The sequence below is a fragment of the Micromys minutus genome (assembly GCF_963924665.1).
Source record: "Micromys minutus genome assembly, chromosome: 1".
Classification (NCBI taxonomy): Eukaryota; Metazoa; Chordata; class Mammalia; order Rodentia; family Muridae; genus Micromys; species Micromys minutus.
This window is the reverse complement of record NC_137969.1, coordinates 157,157,594-157,171,899: the sequence shown is the minus strand read 5'-3', so window position 1 is coordinate 157,171,899 and position 14,306 is coordinate 157,157,594. Positions and strand designations below refer to the sequence as shown.

Here is a 14,306-nt window from a genome sequence, read left to right as displayed (position 1 = left end):
GTCAAGTGCTAGGCATGGGCACAGAAAGTCTGTTTTCTGACATTACAATCCCTGTCTAAAGCAGCTGCCTCAACTTCTCCCAACACATTTATGCTCCACAGCACAGGGCTTTATTACTGATGGGGGTGCTCAAACACAAGGGCAGACAGAAGAAAACAGACCAGGCTGGCAGAGGCTGACAGTTCGGATTTTATTGTTATCCTGTTTGCCTTGGTGCAAAAATGCCCTCACCACCGCCAGGCCCCACTGGTCTCCCAGAAGGCACGGGCAGCAGGTGTTCTGGGTTACCCTTAGTTGCTGCTCTGAGTCTCAGGCAGGGCTTGCAAAAGAAGCACAGTGGGGCTCACCCTCCAACATGAAGTACAATCACTTAATTCAGTCAGACTTCACCAGGAGGAAGAGTGGGCCAGGGTTGAAGGCACTATGATGGAGGAGCAAAAATCAAGGCTAGCCTCGGTCTTTCTCCTGCTTCCTGATGATTTAGACAGCACGGCTGAGAAGCAGCACTGCCGGGGCTGGGTTAGTGCATGGAGGGGCAGGAGAGGGCCAGCTCACTGGTAGAACTTCTTGCTAGAGCTGTTAGCATGGTCGAGGAGCAGCTGGCATGGGGTAAACTGTGTTCCATAGGCAGACTCGTACTTCCGGAGCCGGTCCACGACCTTCTGAGCACCATACAGGTCCACAAAGCGGAAGGGCCCTGAGCAGAGACAAGACTTTAGTGAAAGATACAGTAGCATGCACAAGGATAAAAGAAGGCAACTTCCCAGCAGGCACACTAACCTCCGAGACAAGGGGGAAAGCCAAGCCCAAAGACTGCTCCGATGTCTCCCTCTGCAGGTGTGGCTAGGATCCCTTCCTGTAGGCACAGGACTGCCTCATTCACGAACCTTGTTATCACACGGTATTGGATGTCTTCATCAGAGGAGCTAAGGAAGAGAAGGGAGGAGGAAGGATAATTTAGCTAGAGAAAGGGAGAAGTTGGGGTACAGCATGTGGGGTGTGGGTAAGGCCAGTGGCCAGGGTAAACCATACCATCCTGAAAGATAAAGGTCCTTTCTCTTGATTACGGGGTGCTACTTTCCCTAACGGATGTGAACTGAGCATCCAAAATGGTGCCTGGCTCAGGGGAGAGGACTACCACTGCTGAAGGGTCAGTAAGAGCAGCACATCCTCAAAGGTGACAAACAGTAAAGAGGGTGCAGGCGCCTCCACAATCCACCTCTCACCTTCGCAGGGAAGGCTGGGGCAGGCAGGGTGTCCCCAGGCTTGGCCCACTGTCACCTGGATACTGACCCTGGGGTTATGTGCAGGGAGTTTAGCTGTACAGTGCTTTCCCAGCTTTGGGTCATAGAATAGAAAAGGGGCTGAGGAGCTCTGAGCAAAGAGAAACGTTTTTGGGCAAAGAGTCACTCAGATCAACTTACACCTCGGGCTTGGCAGGCAGCCTCAGGTTTGCCAAGATACTATCCATTTCAGAATTCAAACTCTTATTCTTTGAGCCCCCTTGATAGATGTAAAAGCCCTTTCCAGACTTGCGACCTGAGAGAATAAAGAGACTGCATTAGTCATTGCCCATCCCTGGCTGAGAACCCTGCCTCTGCTTCTAGCAGTCTGCTGCACTCCTAAGCTCCCAGCCAGTGGAGCCATTTCATCCTTGTTGATGACTGGCAGAGGAGTGAGGAAGCTGAGTCTGCACGAGAAAGGCTATCCCACGCGCACCCCTGAATTTTACTGTAGAAACAGAAGGTCTAGGTCCTAAAGGTGATTTCACTGCAGCCTCAATTTTATATCCTGAAAGGAAGGTCGAACTTCTCCCCACAGGCAACCAGACCTCAGGGCCAGGCCTGGATACAGAACTTGTTCCTGGTCTGAGACCTTGACAGGAGAAATATGCTGGTCTCTCTGGCTTCCATGGCAGTCCTAAAAGCCTTGACTCTGCCTTTCCCCAGCCCATGAGAGTCCCTATGTCCAGGAATCTGTGCTGGGAAGCTTTCTCCTCTACCCTCTGTATTCTCAGGCACCTGCTCAGAGCTCTGTACCCAGCAGCTAACTCCTGTGTCCTGGGGTCACTCACCCAGGAAGCCCTTGGAGACCATCTGTTTCAGCAGTTCCACGCTGCCACCTCCAAATCGCTCCCCAAAGGCTTTGCCTAGATCTTCTGCGACATGCTGTGCTACATCCACGCCCACTTCATCTGCCAGGGTGGCAGCGCCCACAGGGAAGCCGAAGCCTGTGGTCAAGGCATCCAGCTTCTTAGGGTCAACTCCTTCCTGAACAGGGGGTAAAGCAAGGGCCTCAGAGCACAGCCATCCCAGGTCCCCCACAGAAGGGCTGCCTGTCATAACATGCAGGCATAGCCTTGTGCAGAGCCCACTTCTTTTCTTGGACATCACTTGGCCAGGCCCAGAACCAGCACTCATCTAGGAAGCACAGTGGAATCCCTGCAGCTATCCCACGGGAATACAGATCACTCAGTTCCTTCCTTCTAGCTTGTGACCCTGAATCTCGGGACTAAGTAGATGCTCTGGCTACCAGGACTGAAAGGCCGAGTGTTGCCATTCTGAATTAGGAAGTACCCAGTGAAGAGGATCATCCTTGCCATGGAATGATCTGGGAGGATATTGTGTGTGTGTGTGTGTGTGTGTGTGTGTGTGTGTGTGTGTGTGTAGCAGATACAATGGTGGCTCTGGTCTGAAAGGTCCTCTCCCCAGGGATGCAGAGGCAGTGTGTCTGCCTGAGCATTCTGGGAGGCTTTCAGTGTGACAGGGAGATACAACAGGGCCTCTAGGGAAAAGCAGTAGTACATTCTGTGAGAGCTTATCCCTCATCTGGTCATCCTTAGCCTGGAGGGCAGAGAAAAAGATCTGACGAGGCCTCAGACATCCCACAGGCTAGTACCCACCTGGAGGATTCGAATGACTTCAGACATCATGGGAGCAAGACACCTGGTGGTGTAGAAGCCAGGTCCATCCTGTCAAGGGAAGGAAGGGAACTCACGGCTTTGCTTTGCTGCCCGCGACCACACCCAGTCTCCCTTTCCCAGACATCATTCACACTCAGCTGACTTAAGCTCTCATCAGAGAGCTCCATGTTACGCTGGAGGAAGCCAACTGGAACAGTCTAGGTTTCATGTCACCTCTGAGGTCTGGAGTCACCCGTGAGGACCTGCTAGAGTCGACATTGCTGCACCTACATCAGTGGCACAGTCAGTGCTACCGTCCACTTCCGAGACACCTAATGGACCGTGTTTTAGAGGCTGGTTTCCTCCCAACCCCGAAGAGTTATAACAAACCTGGAGGCTCAAGAAATCTTGTTAGACCTTCCATAACCTGCCACTGCTTCTGGCCTCACCTTGACCACAATGATGACCTTCCCCTGCCTGAGACCCACGGCTACGGCAGAGGCCGTAGTGTCCTTGGAGGTTTTGTCGGTTGTGATGATTTCTAGCAGCTGCATCTTGTCCACAGGAGAGAAGTAGTGCATGCCGATCACCTGGGGAGGAGCCAGAGCCAACAGATTACCAGTAGCCGGAGAACCTGACCTCTCCCTGGCTCTCTAGGGAAAGGCTGGAGAGAAAGGTCTGTGGGCAGAACATTGCTGATCTATCTAGCAGAGCTCTGGGTCAGTGCTCTCCTGCCATCCCTGGGCTGGCTTCCACACCTGGACTAGTGTGCTAGGAAGGGCAGACTGTTCTGCAGCCACACTGTGTGAAGGAGAGCAGACTCAGTGTCAGCAACTTTAGCTGTTTAGAAATTAATTTTTTTGTTATTTCCAGTTTCTCTGGCTACTCAGTTGAAGCAACTGATATTCTCCAGAGAAGTGAGGCTCCCCACCCCTTTGAGTGACTGCATTCTTCCTGAATCTGCTTAAGCAAAGATAACCTTCTAGGCAGTACCCCAAATACTGAGTTAAAGTACTTCTAAATTTAGTACTTTCATATCCTGGGTGGAAAGTTCACGGTGAGGCTGTGGGTCCCCAGACCTGATCCTCCATTCCTAGGTCTGGAGCTGGAGTCTTAGCCAGCCTCTGAAGCTACCTCACTGTGCTATAGCTGAACAGCACATTGCTTCTTGGCAAAGGGCCTAGCCTTTAATACCTGACTCTAAGGCAAGTAACTTTAATAGTCTACACTTGAAAAACAGCTGCCAGGAGGAATGCACACCAGCCACCAAAGTGTTTTTAGCTACAATCTACCCATTCGTACACCTGTAGAGCCAGGCATTCAGTCTTCTGTGACCATTTTGGGGGAAGCACCCCATCCATTTCATAATCTACACTGGTCTTTTCTCGGTTCAGATTCTAAAATTTCAGCCAGTGAGTCTGAAGCAATCCACCACTTGAGGGCTTTCAGTCTGGTTTACCTTCTCAGGCCTTTTGCTGACAGCAGCAATTTGATTGATTGGGAGAGCAGATGTGTTGCTGGCAAAGATACAATGTTCCGGAGTCACCTGCAGGGGGAAAAGCATGTAAGGATCCATCAGATGGTCCTAGAGATGACAGTCACAGCACAGCGGAGTGATGCTCTGGCCCCTCCACAGAGAGAACTCACCCAGACACTGTGAATCACCTAAAAGCTTAACTGAGTCGTCTCTCCTGATGGTCTGTCCTGCCCTGGAGACCACATCTCAGCCTTGGATAAACATGTCTTACATAAATGCCAGGAAGATGGGCTGAACTAGGTCTCAGTCTCGGTGGGGCATGGGTGGCGACCCCTCTTGGTATGTGGATGTGCTCTCAAGTCTGGAAGATTACACCATTTCCCCACTCACCTTTCCTAAGCCATACAGTGTATACGTCCTTCATCCTAACAGAGTCACCGATGGGCAGTGACCACAGTAATTATGCAGCACACAAATACTATCCAGGTTAGCCTTAGTCACCTGTCTCTGCATTGTCCCTAATGCAGGATGCAGCTCAGCTTTCTGGCTCTGATCTCAACTTATTCAAGTTTTCTGACGCCCAAGTTTTGACTTGGGTGAAACATATGGACTGTACCTCTGTTAAACTTACACAAATCGAACACAAACAGAATGCAAATACAAGATTAGAATCAAGGTCGAAGACAAACTTAACACACTGAAAAGTTGAGTACAAAATTATGACAGATAATTATATAATTAATTATGACAGATAAAGATGAGCTGTCTGGGCCTTTGATGGACAAGGCCTGGCTTGTGATGAGGACCCTATGATTTTAACCAACCAGAGTAGACTGAGCTGGCAGTGTGGCGTGACTGTGAGATTGAGCACACTCTCTTAGCTGTCCGTGTGGTATCAAGGGTCCTCTTGGGGCCTGAGATGTAGCTGAGTAGGTAGAGAGCTTGCCTCACTTGCCAAAGCCCTCGGCTGGATCCCCAGGACCACATACACTGGGTACAGTGCTGCATGCTAGTAAACCTAGCACTTGGAAGAGGATCTGAAATTCAAGGTCATCCTTGGCTACATAGGGAGTTCAAGGCCAGCCTAGGAGGTATATATTTATCTTCTACTCTAGGAAGAGCAAATCCTTATCTCCCAAGATGGCTGCCAACATTCTTGCTGCTCCTTGGCCATGAATGCTTTTCTTCCTATGATGGAGTCTATTTCCCATGCTATAAATCTGGACTGGCTATGACTTGGTTTTACCAACAGAAGTGTGGCTGGTGGTCTCGGGCCTTGTAGTTCTGTAGCTACCACTTTTGCTCTTGGAAGACCTTGCTATGGAGACGTTCTGGCCATGGGAGGAGGCCCTGAAAACACTGGTGTTTAGGGTACTGGCCGCAGAACCTGTCCTCACTGCAGAACTGTGAAAAGGGGAGGTATTCAAGAGATGCTTCTCAACAATGTGTACATGAGGTGGGAGAAAATGACCGAGACTGGAGGACAGGGTAGCATCTAGAAACTGTCTTGTGAAGAATGTCAGAATGGTTTGTTTAGTTCTGTAGTGGGTAAGAAGCGACTACTTTAAACTGACTCAGCTTGGAAATTTTCTTAAAACCAGCAACAGGCTTGGTGAGAGGATGGGCAGATGCTGTGCTGGAGGTCTTTCTCCTCGGGCTTTGGACTTCCCCTTCTCTTTCTTCTTTTTAAAGATGTATTTACGGATGTACGAGTGATCAGATTGCATGTACACTGGCTCACCAGAAGAGGGCATCAGATCCCACTATGGATGGTCGTGAGCCACCACTCAGGTGGCTTTAGTGATACTGCTTCACCGTAGCCTCAGCCACAGATCCTGCCAGCTCAGACCATGTCACTAGTCTGGTCTGGCCTGTGGTCTTTCTCATGTTTGGATTACAGCCACTTCTCCTTTTATAGACCTTTCTTTCTATCACCCACATGAGGTACACATTTTGTTCATATCATCCCATCTTAAGAATGGGCTTTTAGGACACTTGGGCAGGACCTAGGAGCGCCAGCCACCACAGACTAACATCCGAAACAGCCTGGAGAAAACGTTCTTGGTTCCCTTTGCTACCTAGCCATGAAGACGCCTGACTACAGCTCCCAGCCAACAATGACAACCCCAAGACACCTGTGTGTACTCCATGAGGCTATTTGGGTATCTGGTAACCACCCCATTTCCACGTTAATACCTGCGCTTAGGAGCATAAAGTACTTAATTGCCTTCCCTTAGGATTCAGACTTGAGCTTTCTGACATACACAGCATGTGTGGACTCACACACAAACTTACCTCTGAGCCACAGACTACTCAGTGGGTAAAGGTACTTGCTGCCAAGCCTGACAACCTGAATTTGATCCCTGGGACCCACATGGTAGGAGAGAAATGAGTCCTGCAAGTTACCCTCTGGCCGCTACACATGTTCTATGGCAACGTGTCTACCTCCCAATAAGAGCCCTCAGCTCAGTGTCCTCTGGGATTCAAGTACAACAAGCCCTTACTTACTCCTTCCACTTCCTTTAACACTTTGTGCTTAACACCGAGGTCCTCAAAAACAGCTTCGATCACCATGTCGGCCTTCTCAAAACCCTTGTAATCGAGCTGCCCAATCAAGTTGCTGAAGATGGAATCCCTTTCGAACGACGTGAGAGCTTTCTTCTTCACTTTGTCGTTCAGTCTAGAAAGAACACACTCTTAGAGCAGAATAGCAGGGGACTAGAGGCCAGGACACTGCTGTGTGGCTTCAGCCACCCTGTGAGGGTGTGCCATTAATCCCATTTTGAAGAGGTCGACAATGAGTTCAGGGGAATTGGGGTTACGTGGCTAGTCGGGGAAAGGATTAGCACTTGAAGTCAAGTTGGACCCCAGGCACATGGGCTTTCTACCACAAAATGACTCTACACAGCCTTATTCCTCATCAATTGGGACTGCCAGCAAGAGGAGGGTGAGTAAATCAATCTTGATGAGACTGGCAAGAAGAAGGGTGGCTCTTGTCCCCATGCCCAGACCAGCGGTGTTAACACCTCTGTACCCTTTGCACTGTTCTCTAATAGTCTAGAGGATCTATGGTCCCCCTCTTCCCACCGCTCCACAACCCCAGCACAGGGGATTGAATCCAGGGCCTTCGAGTGCACTCTCACACTGAGCTACAGCTCCAGACCAGGGCTGTTTTTCAGGCTGCCAGCCCACTTTCTCTCAGCATACAAGTTGCAAACCAAACTTGTCTTTTCCCAGGGAGAACCACAAAGGATTCTTGTTACTCAGTTACTGAATCTTTTTATTGCCAAGGAATAAGAGAGTTGTTTTAGGTTCCTCTTAACCATACTTTTCAGAATAAATAAGAGAATTTTCCTCTGAATGAACTGAAAACCCATTCACTAACTCCCTTAAGTAAAAGAAAAACTAAGTCAAAGCTAAGTTCACAGACGTGTCCAATAAGGGGTTGGGGAGATGGCTGAGAAACTGAGAGAACTGGTTGCTCTCCCAAAGAACTTCAACTCCCAGCACCCACTTGGAAGCTCACAACTGTCTGTAACTCCAGTTCCAGAGAATCTAACACTCACACATACACACAGGGAAAATACTAATGCATACAACATTTCTCTTTTTGTCCAATAAAGGCCTTAAAAGCATGGGCTGGCTTCTTAGAGTCAGCCACAGCAGGCTGTCTTAAGTGCTAACAGCCGTGACCGACTCAAATGCTGAGTGAAACTGTTTCTGGGAAGGGAAAGAAAACATGTCCCAAGTCAGCAGTATGGCGAGTGACACGCACTAGGACTAAAACGCAAAAGGAAGTAAGTAGAGGACGAGGCCTAGGTGAGTGTTGCTGTATACACTGCCCCTCCTTTTTAGTTTACATTGTAATCTGGCAGCATCTCTGGCCTGCCAGGTCCTGGCCAGCACTGTGGTAGCAGCGCACAGGCTCCTCCACAGATGAGGGAGGACAGTATGCTTAAGCTACAAATCCACTTAGGAAACATGCCGTCACAGCAAAAAGTCCCAAGCAGGATGGTCTAGTGCAGCCAGCTAACCCACCATGTCTGTGCAGAACACTGGGCTGAAAACAGTCTCGATCTGGCCGAGCTGACATTATTTCCTCTCAGCAAAACTGGTGGCATCCATGTGAGACGGGACTGGGTGGGGTGAAAAACAGCCTTCGTTTTTACCCTAAAACGTTTGTTTCACCTTTACTTATGCTGCTTGTATGTGGGTGTCTAGTTGGAGATGGTCTGCAGGCCTTGGGCATCTGGCTCACTGGCAAGGGCTCAGCTGTGCCTTCACCTTCTGTGCTCAGCACATGCCCTCGCACTCCCTCCCTGAGCCCTGTCTGAAGACAGCTGTGCAGGTCCCATAATCCATTCCACCGGGGCGGCTACAGCAAGCCTTAGCCAAACACACCCGACCAAGAACTCCTAGTTCCATACCAAAGGATAAAATCAAATGGCATTTAAAATATCTACTAATAAGGAAACATTAAAAGGCTAACAACCTATGATATTATCAAGAAAAAGAGTTGAAAGAACAATTAGTATTTCTTAAAAAAAATTGGTGAAACTATAAAGTATGGTGCTTTTATGTTCAGGCAAAAGGACCCTGTATAAAAAACAAGACAGAATCAAACCCATCACCTCCTGGTACAAACAGGCCACTTACCCTTTGAACACCTGCTGCTGTCCCCGGCCCAGCCCAGTCACTGTGGTGTCTTTAAGAAGAGTTTTCAGTCCCTTATCCACAGAGACCTGGGCAATGCCGGCCCCCATCAGCCCTGCGCCAAGGATGGCTAGCTGCCTGGAGGAACAGGATCAAATGGTTCTGGTGAACATCTGTTAGCTGGGAAACACTACCCAAGCTGTGAGCCAATAAACCTACCACACCATCCTCAAGTGTAAGAGCTTTTGAAAATTTCTATCTATAATACGTTTTTGATTTTTAAAGATAATGTAAAATTCACTGGGTCCAAAAACTTGGTCTTTCCATGAAGGCAGAACTAAACCAACTCTCAGCTGCCCAAAGCATGGAAAACCATGTCTAATCTAAACCAAGGTATGTCTGAAGACTGGTCTGTTTGATAACTTCACAGTGATTTTAACCTTTTCCTGTCATTCTTTTTTCTCCCATCATTTACCGCCCTAGCCAGGGCACTTCAGTCTCCTTACTAGTAGCTTCTGGGTTTTCTTCGTTTTTTTTGAGACAGGTCTTAAGTAGCTGAGGCTGACCTTGAACTCACCATGAAGAGGATGACTTTGAACTCCTCACCCTCACATGTGCAGGGCTAAGAGACTTGCATCACCATACCTGGTTTGTGAATTCAGAGCTCCTGTATGTCAGGCAAGTATTTACCAGCAGAGCCGAATTACAGCTCCCGCAGAGTGTGCCTTTGGTCTGAAATGTGAGACCTAAACCAGACTGCCAAGGAATCATCATGAGATGAGAAAGCTCTATAAGGCTGCTAGAAGGGCCTTGAGAAAACTCGGAGGATCTGAAAACAAGAATGTACTTGGAATAAAGGCTTGGCTGACCAGGGCAGAAGAGGCTGAGGGCTAATCTAGTTCTGCAGATCTTAAACACCTACATGCTTGCTGCAAAGCAAATTCTCAGGCTTTCTAAGCAGGGCAGCTTACTGAACATTCTTCTGTGGTGCTCCAAATTTATTTTTCTTGCACAAGACCTGGCCGTTATAAAGCCCCATCAGGGCCTTTGATTCTTTGGTCAATGCAAGCTCTCCAAATTTCTGAAAGGTAAAAAGAAAAAAGGAAAGATGGAAGTCTGGGATCCTGGTGATGGAATTCCTCCGTCCCTTGCTCTGCACAGCAGAGGGAACGCCCAGCGCCTTAGTTCCACAGGTGCGGCAGCTGTCCTCCTCACTGTCCTCTGGAGCATATCACCACTGCTTTCAGGGAGGGTTAGTTTTTTGTTTTATTTAACTAATTAATTTTAAAATTAATTAAAAAACGAATATACAAACAAACAAAAAACGGTTTCTCTGTGTAGCCCTGGCTGTCCTGGAACTTACTCTGTAGACCAGGCTGACCTTGAACTCAGAGATTGACTTGCTTCTGCTACCACACCTGGCCTTGAAGGAGGTTTTGATGTGACAGCTCTCAGACTCTAACAGCCGAGGTCGATAACCTTTGCCAGTGGTTGAGATTCTTATGCCCAGATGGATTTTACCATTCCAGGTCCAGATGTTAGGGCCATGCTGCCTAAGGCAGAACTTGAACAGAGTCCTAGGGACTTGAGTTTTCGTTCCAGTGCAGTAGGCGGTCAGCACCATTCCCATTGCTACTTTCAAAGTGTCTCAGCATTAAGGATGAGTCCCAGTTTAGTGTCTTCCAGCATAAAAGCTGGAATCTCAGTTTGACACAGTTGGGTTTGCCCCCGGTCTTGCCTTTTCCTTCTGTCAAGCTTTCTTCACTATTTAAATGGGAAAATAGGTGCCTAGTTCACAGTCCTGTTGTGAGGATTAATAAACACTAGCAAAACAACTGGACTCTCCATTATTATACAGATGCATATTGTTAACGCTGCTAGCACACACTGGCATAGTTATGGGGTTTCAAATAGTACTGCAAAGAAATAACAAATATCACTCTGAAAACATTACTTATACACACTAACAACATGAAATAATGGCCCACAGACTATACTTCATTGGGAAATAGCATGTTCTATTTGGATATCCTATGGATTCAAATTATGAGCAAAGATCTATCAAGTCATGAATTCAATAGGTTTTGATAAGTGGTTTTATATAAAAAGTATGTATATGCATTTATGTATGTGTATACACAAACACACGAATGCACACACACATAAAATGTCGAGTACAAGCCACTCCTTGGAATCCATGCAAACACTGGTTTTAGGACCTTAGGAGAGATACAATGCACAAATTCTCAAGTTCTTCACATAAAATGATACAATATGTGCACATTTCAGGTTGACTTAAGATTAAGTATAATACCCAATACAAGGCAAATATTATGTACACTTAGTTGCTAACAACAAAAGTTTATATGTTCAGGAGAATGTAATTTTACATTTTATATGCATATGATAAATACATTACTCATATGTACCCAATGCCCTTCCACTCTCTCTCGACCCAAGACATCCACCCTCCTGAATGTGTTTGTTCAGTAGTTGGATGCAGGACTGTAGACGTGGGAGGACATTACTGATTTGTGAGCCATGTGCTTCTATTTTTCTGTATATACCTATGCGTATGTATTCCTCATTATGATCTTTAAAGTATGAGGAAAGCATGAGCAATCCATGAGGAACCAGAGTGTCAATGAATAAAACTTAAATTACCCATTCCACTCCCTTAAATCTGCTACGCCACTGACATTTGAGAGCTGTGAAAGGGTAAGACTAGTCAGCACATGCTTCTTTGTCTGTTTCTGATTGCATGGCAGTCTTTTTCTAATTCATCAAAAATGTTGCATCTGTAAGCCTTAGTAAACATGTATACATGTAAATCAGTGTTTGCTTTCCTGTTTTCTCTGGTAGGGGTTGGACCTAGGACCTTGCACATACTATAAGCAGTCGCTCTACACTGGCCTATATCCTCACTGACTGACCTACATCCTCAGTTCTCAATCTATGCATTTCATAACAACAAAATCATTCCACATGCAGACTAAAGGTGTTCACACGAATGGGTCAGAAAGGGGTGGCTGCTCCTGTTCCCACTCCACCTCAGTACTGAGCCGTTTCAAGCATTGCAGACACTGTTCCACTCTCAAACCACTCGGTCATAGAGAAGAATGACCGCCAGAAGTAAAACAACTCACAGACCATATGAAATCCAAGGAGGAAGACCACACCAAAGTGTGGATGCTATAGTCCTACTCAGAAGGGGGAAGAAAATAATCTCAGGAAGTAGAGGGAGCAAGGGACCTGGGAGGAGAGAGGAGGAGGGAAAAGAGGGGGTCAGTTCAGATATGGGAGGAGATGGGGCAGAAGTACAGAGGGTCAGGAATTTAAAAGTAGGTGTGTAGCAGTAGTGGAGGGGAACTGGGGGTAGCCACTAGAAAGTCCCAGATGTCAGAGACCCAAGAGGTTCCCAGGATCCAACAGGGAGGACTTTAGCTGAAATACCCAACAAAGGGGATAGAACCCTTAGAGACCATATCCAGTGGACAGGCACTGCCCCAGTTGAGGAATTGGGCCACCCACCCACCTCAAAAATATTTATCCAGAATTCCTCCTGTCAAAAGGAAATGCAGGGACAAAGTGGAACAGAGACTAAAGAAAAGACCATCCAGAGACTGCCCCACCTAGGGATCTATTCCATCTGCTGACACCAAATCCAGACACTATTGCTGATGCCAACAAGTGCTCGCTGACAGGAGCTTGGTATAGCTGTTTCCAGAGAGGCTCTGCCAGAGCCAGACCAATACAGATACAGATGCACATAGCCAAACATTGGACTGAACCCCAATAGAGAAGTTAGGGCAAAGACTGAAGGCACTGAAGGGGTTTGCAACCCCATAGGATGAACAATAATATCAACCAACCAGACCTCTCAATGCTCCCAGGGACTAAACCACCAACCAAAAAGTACATATGGAGGGACCCATGGTTCCAGCTACATATGTAGCAGAGGATGGCCTTATGTGGTATCAATGGGAGGGGAACCCCTTGGCTCTGTGAAGGTTCAATGCCCCATTGTAGGGGAATGCTAGGGTAGTAAGGTGGGAGTGGGTGCATCATCATAGAGACAGGGGGAGGGGAAAAGGAACAGGGAATTTGTGGAGGGGAAACTGAGAAGGGGGATAACATTTGAAATGTAAATAAATAAAATAATAAAATTTTAAAAAAATACTAAAAAATAAAATTTCAAAAAGAAAAACATGTACTAGGTTTCACATACAGGGTGCTTTAATATAGTATAAACATTTTCGGCTTTAAATGAAGCTTTGGGTCTTTAGTGTTTTACAAATAAATTGGAGAAAAATAATTTACCTGTGATTCAGCGAGATAACCAGCGTCATTTCCTTGCTCAAGTCCAGCCTTCACAGCCTAAAAGCCACAAATGTGCGTGTTCAGTGTTGCAACAGAATGGCTAGAGGTAAAGTGATGCAGAGTAAAAGTACCAGTCTTATCAGGCTGTGTGCAAGGGCAGGCCCTGGGTGAACTGTCTCTCCGCTGCTCTCGAACCCAGCAGGAAAGGAAGCTGTTCTTGCAGCGTCTCTCTAAGGCCAGCACTTTCTGCTTGCTTCTCTGTGCATGATTGTGTTAGTCACATTAGCTAGGAACTCTATGCACCTTGACTTGACATCTGGAGTAGGCGCTGTACCATATAAGGTGGTAAATAGAAAAGACAAAGGAATGACCCCAAGCCTGACCACCATAATTTATACATATGACAGGAAATAAAACAAACCCCATGTTCTGTAAAAACTAAATGATCTACATTTCTCACCCCGTCTTCCTGTAATATCTAAACTCTTCACTTTTGCTTGGCAGACCTCTCGGGGCAAACTTCTCAGGCAGTACTGTTTTTATTCAAGTCTATTCATCAATCTTCTACTATCAAGACAGCTGGCTGATAGATCTATTGTATTTCTCTTAGTCCTTTTTGACCCACTACCATGAAAATACTAAAGTATAGGACAAAGTGAATTGGGTTAGTTCATTACTGTTAACCTTTTAAAACTACCTTTAGCCTGTCTTGCTATATAGACTGAGACCTCACTGCTCACCTTTGGAAGCGGGTCTCAGGAAATGCTCCCTGAATACGCTCATGTTTCCAGATTCCCTAACTTTGCCCATCCTGATGGCCTAGGTTTCCCTTCAGGTCAGAGCCTGGGAGCCTCTACCTCATCTTACTGACTGCTTCCTCTGAGCACTGATAACCTGGTATTGATTTTTTGCTGCTTTATATCCTGTATAGCTATCTGTTTTAAGTGTGAATAC

At 47.0% G+C, this 14,306-nt stretch overlaps 1 protein-coding gene across 1 annotated transcript in view; it reads right to left on the bottom strand.

Annotated features, from left to right (window-relative positions):
- Nucleotides 1-171: 171 nt before the first annotated feature.
- HADHA (hydroxyacyl-CoA dehydrogenase trifunctional multienzyme complex subunit alpha) overlaps nt 172-14,306 on the bottom strand; it is a 34,916-nt gene continuing 20,781 nt past the window's right edge. The window contains exons 10-20 of the mRNA XM_080935597.1: nt 13,353-13,409; nt 10,004-10,113; nt 9,036-9,170; nt 6,888-7,059; nt 4,362-4,448; nt 3,352-3,492; nt 2,903-2,971; nt 2,075-2,270; nt 1,425-1,539; nt 781-926; nt 172-697 (exon numbers count right to left, since the gene is read on the bottom strand). Coding sequence (XP_080791723.1) covers nt 552-697; nt 781-926; nt 1,425-1,539; nt 2,075-2,270; nt 2,903-2,971; nt 3,352-3,492; nt 4,362-4,448; nt 6,888-7,059; nt 9,036-9,170; nt 10,004-10,113; nt 13,353-13,409 — 1,374 coding nt within the window. The 3' untranslated portion in view covers nt 172-551. The remainder of the gene's footprint in view (nt 698-780; nt 927-1,424; nt 1,540-2,074; nt 2,271-2,902; nt 2,972-3,351; nt 3,493-4,361; nt 4,449-6,887; nt 7,060-9,035; nt 9,171-10,003; nt 10,114-13,352; nt 13,410-14,306) is intronic.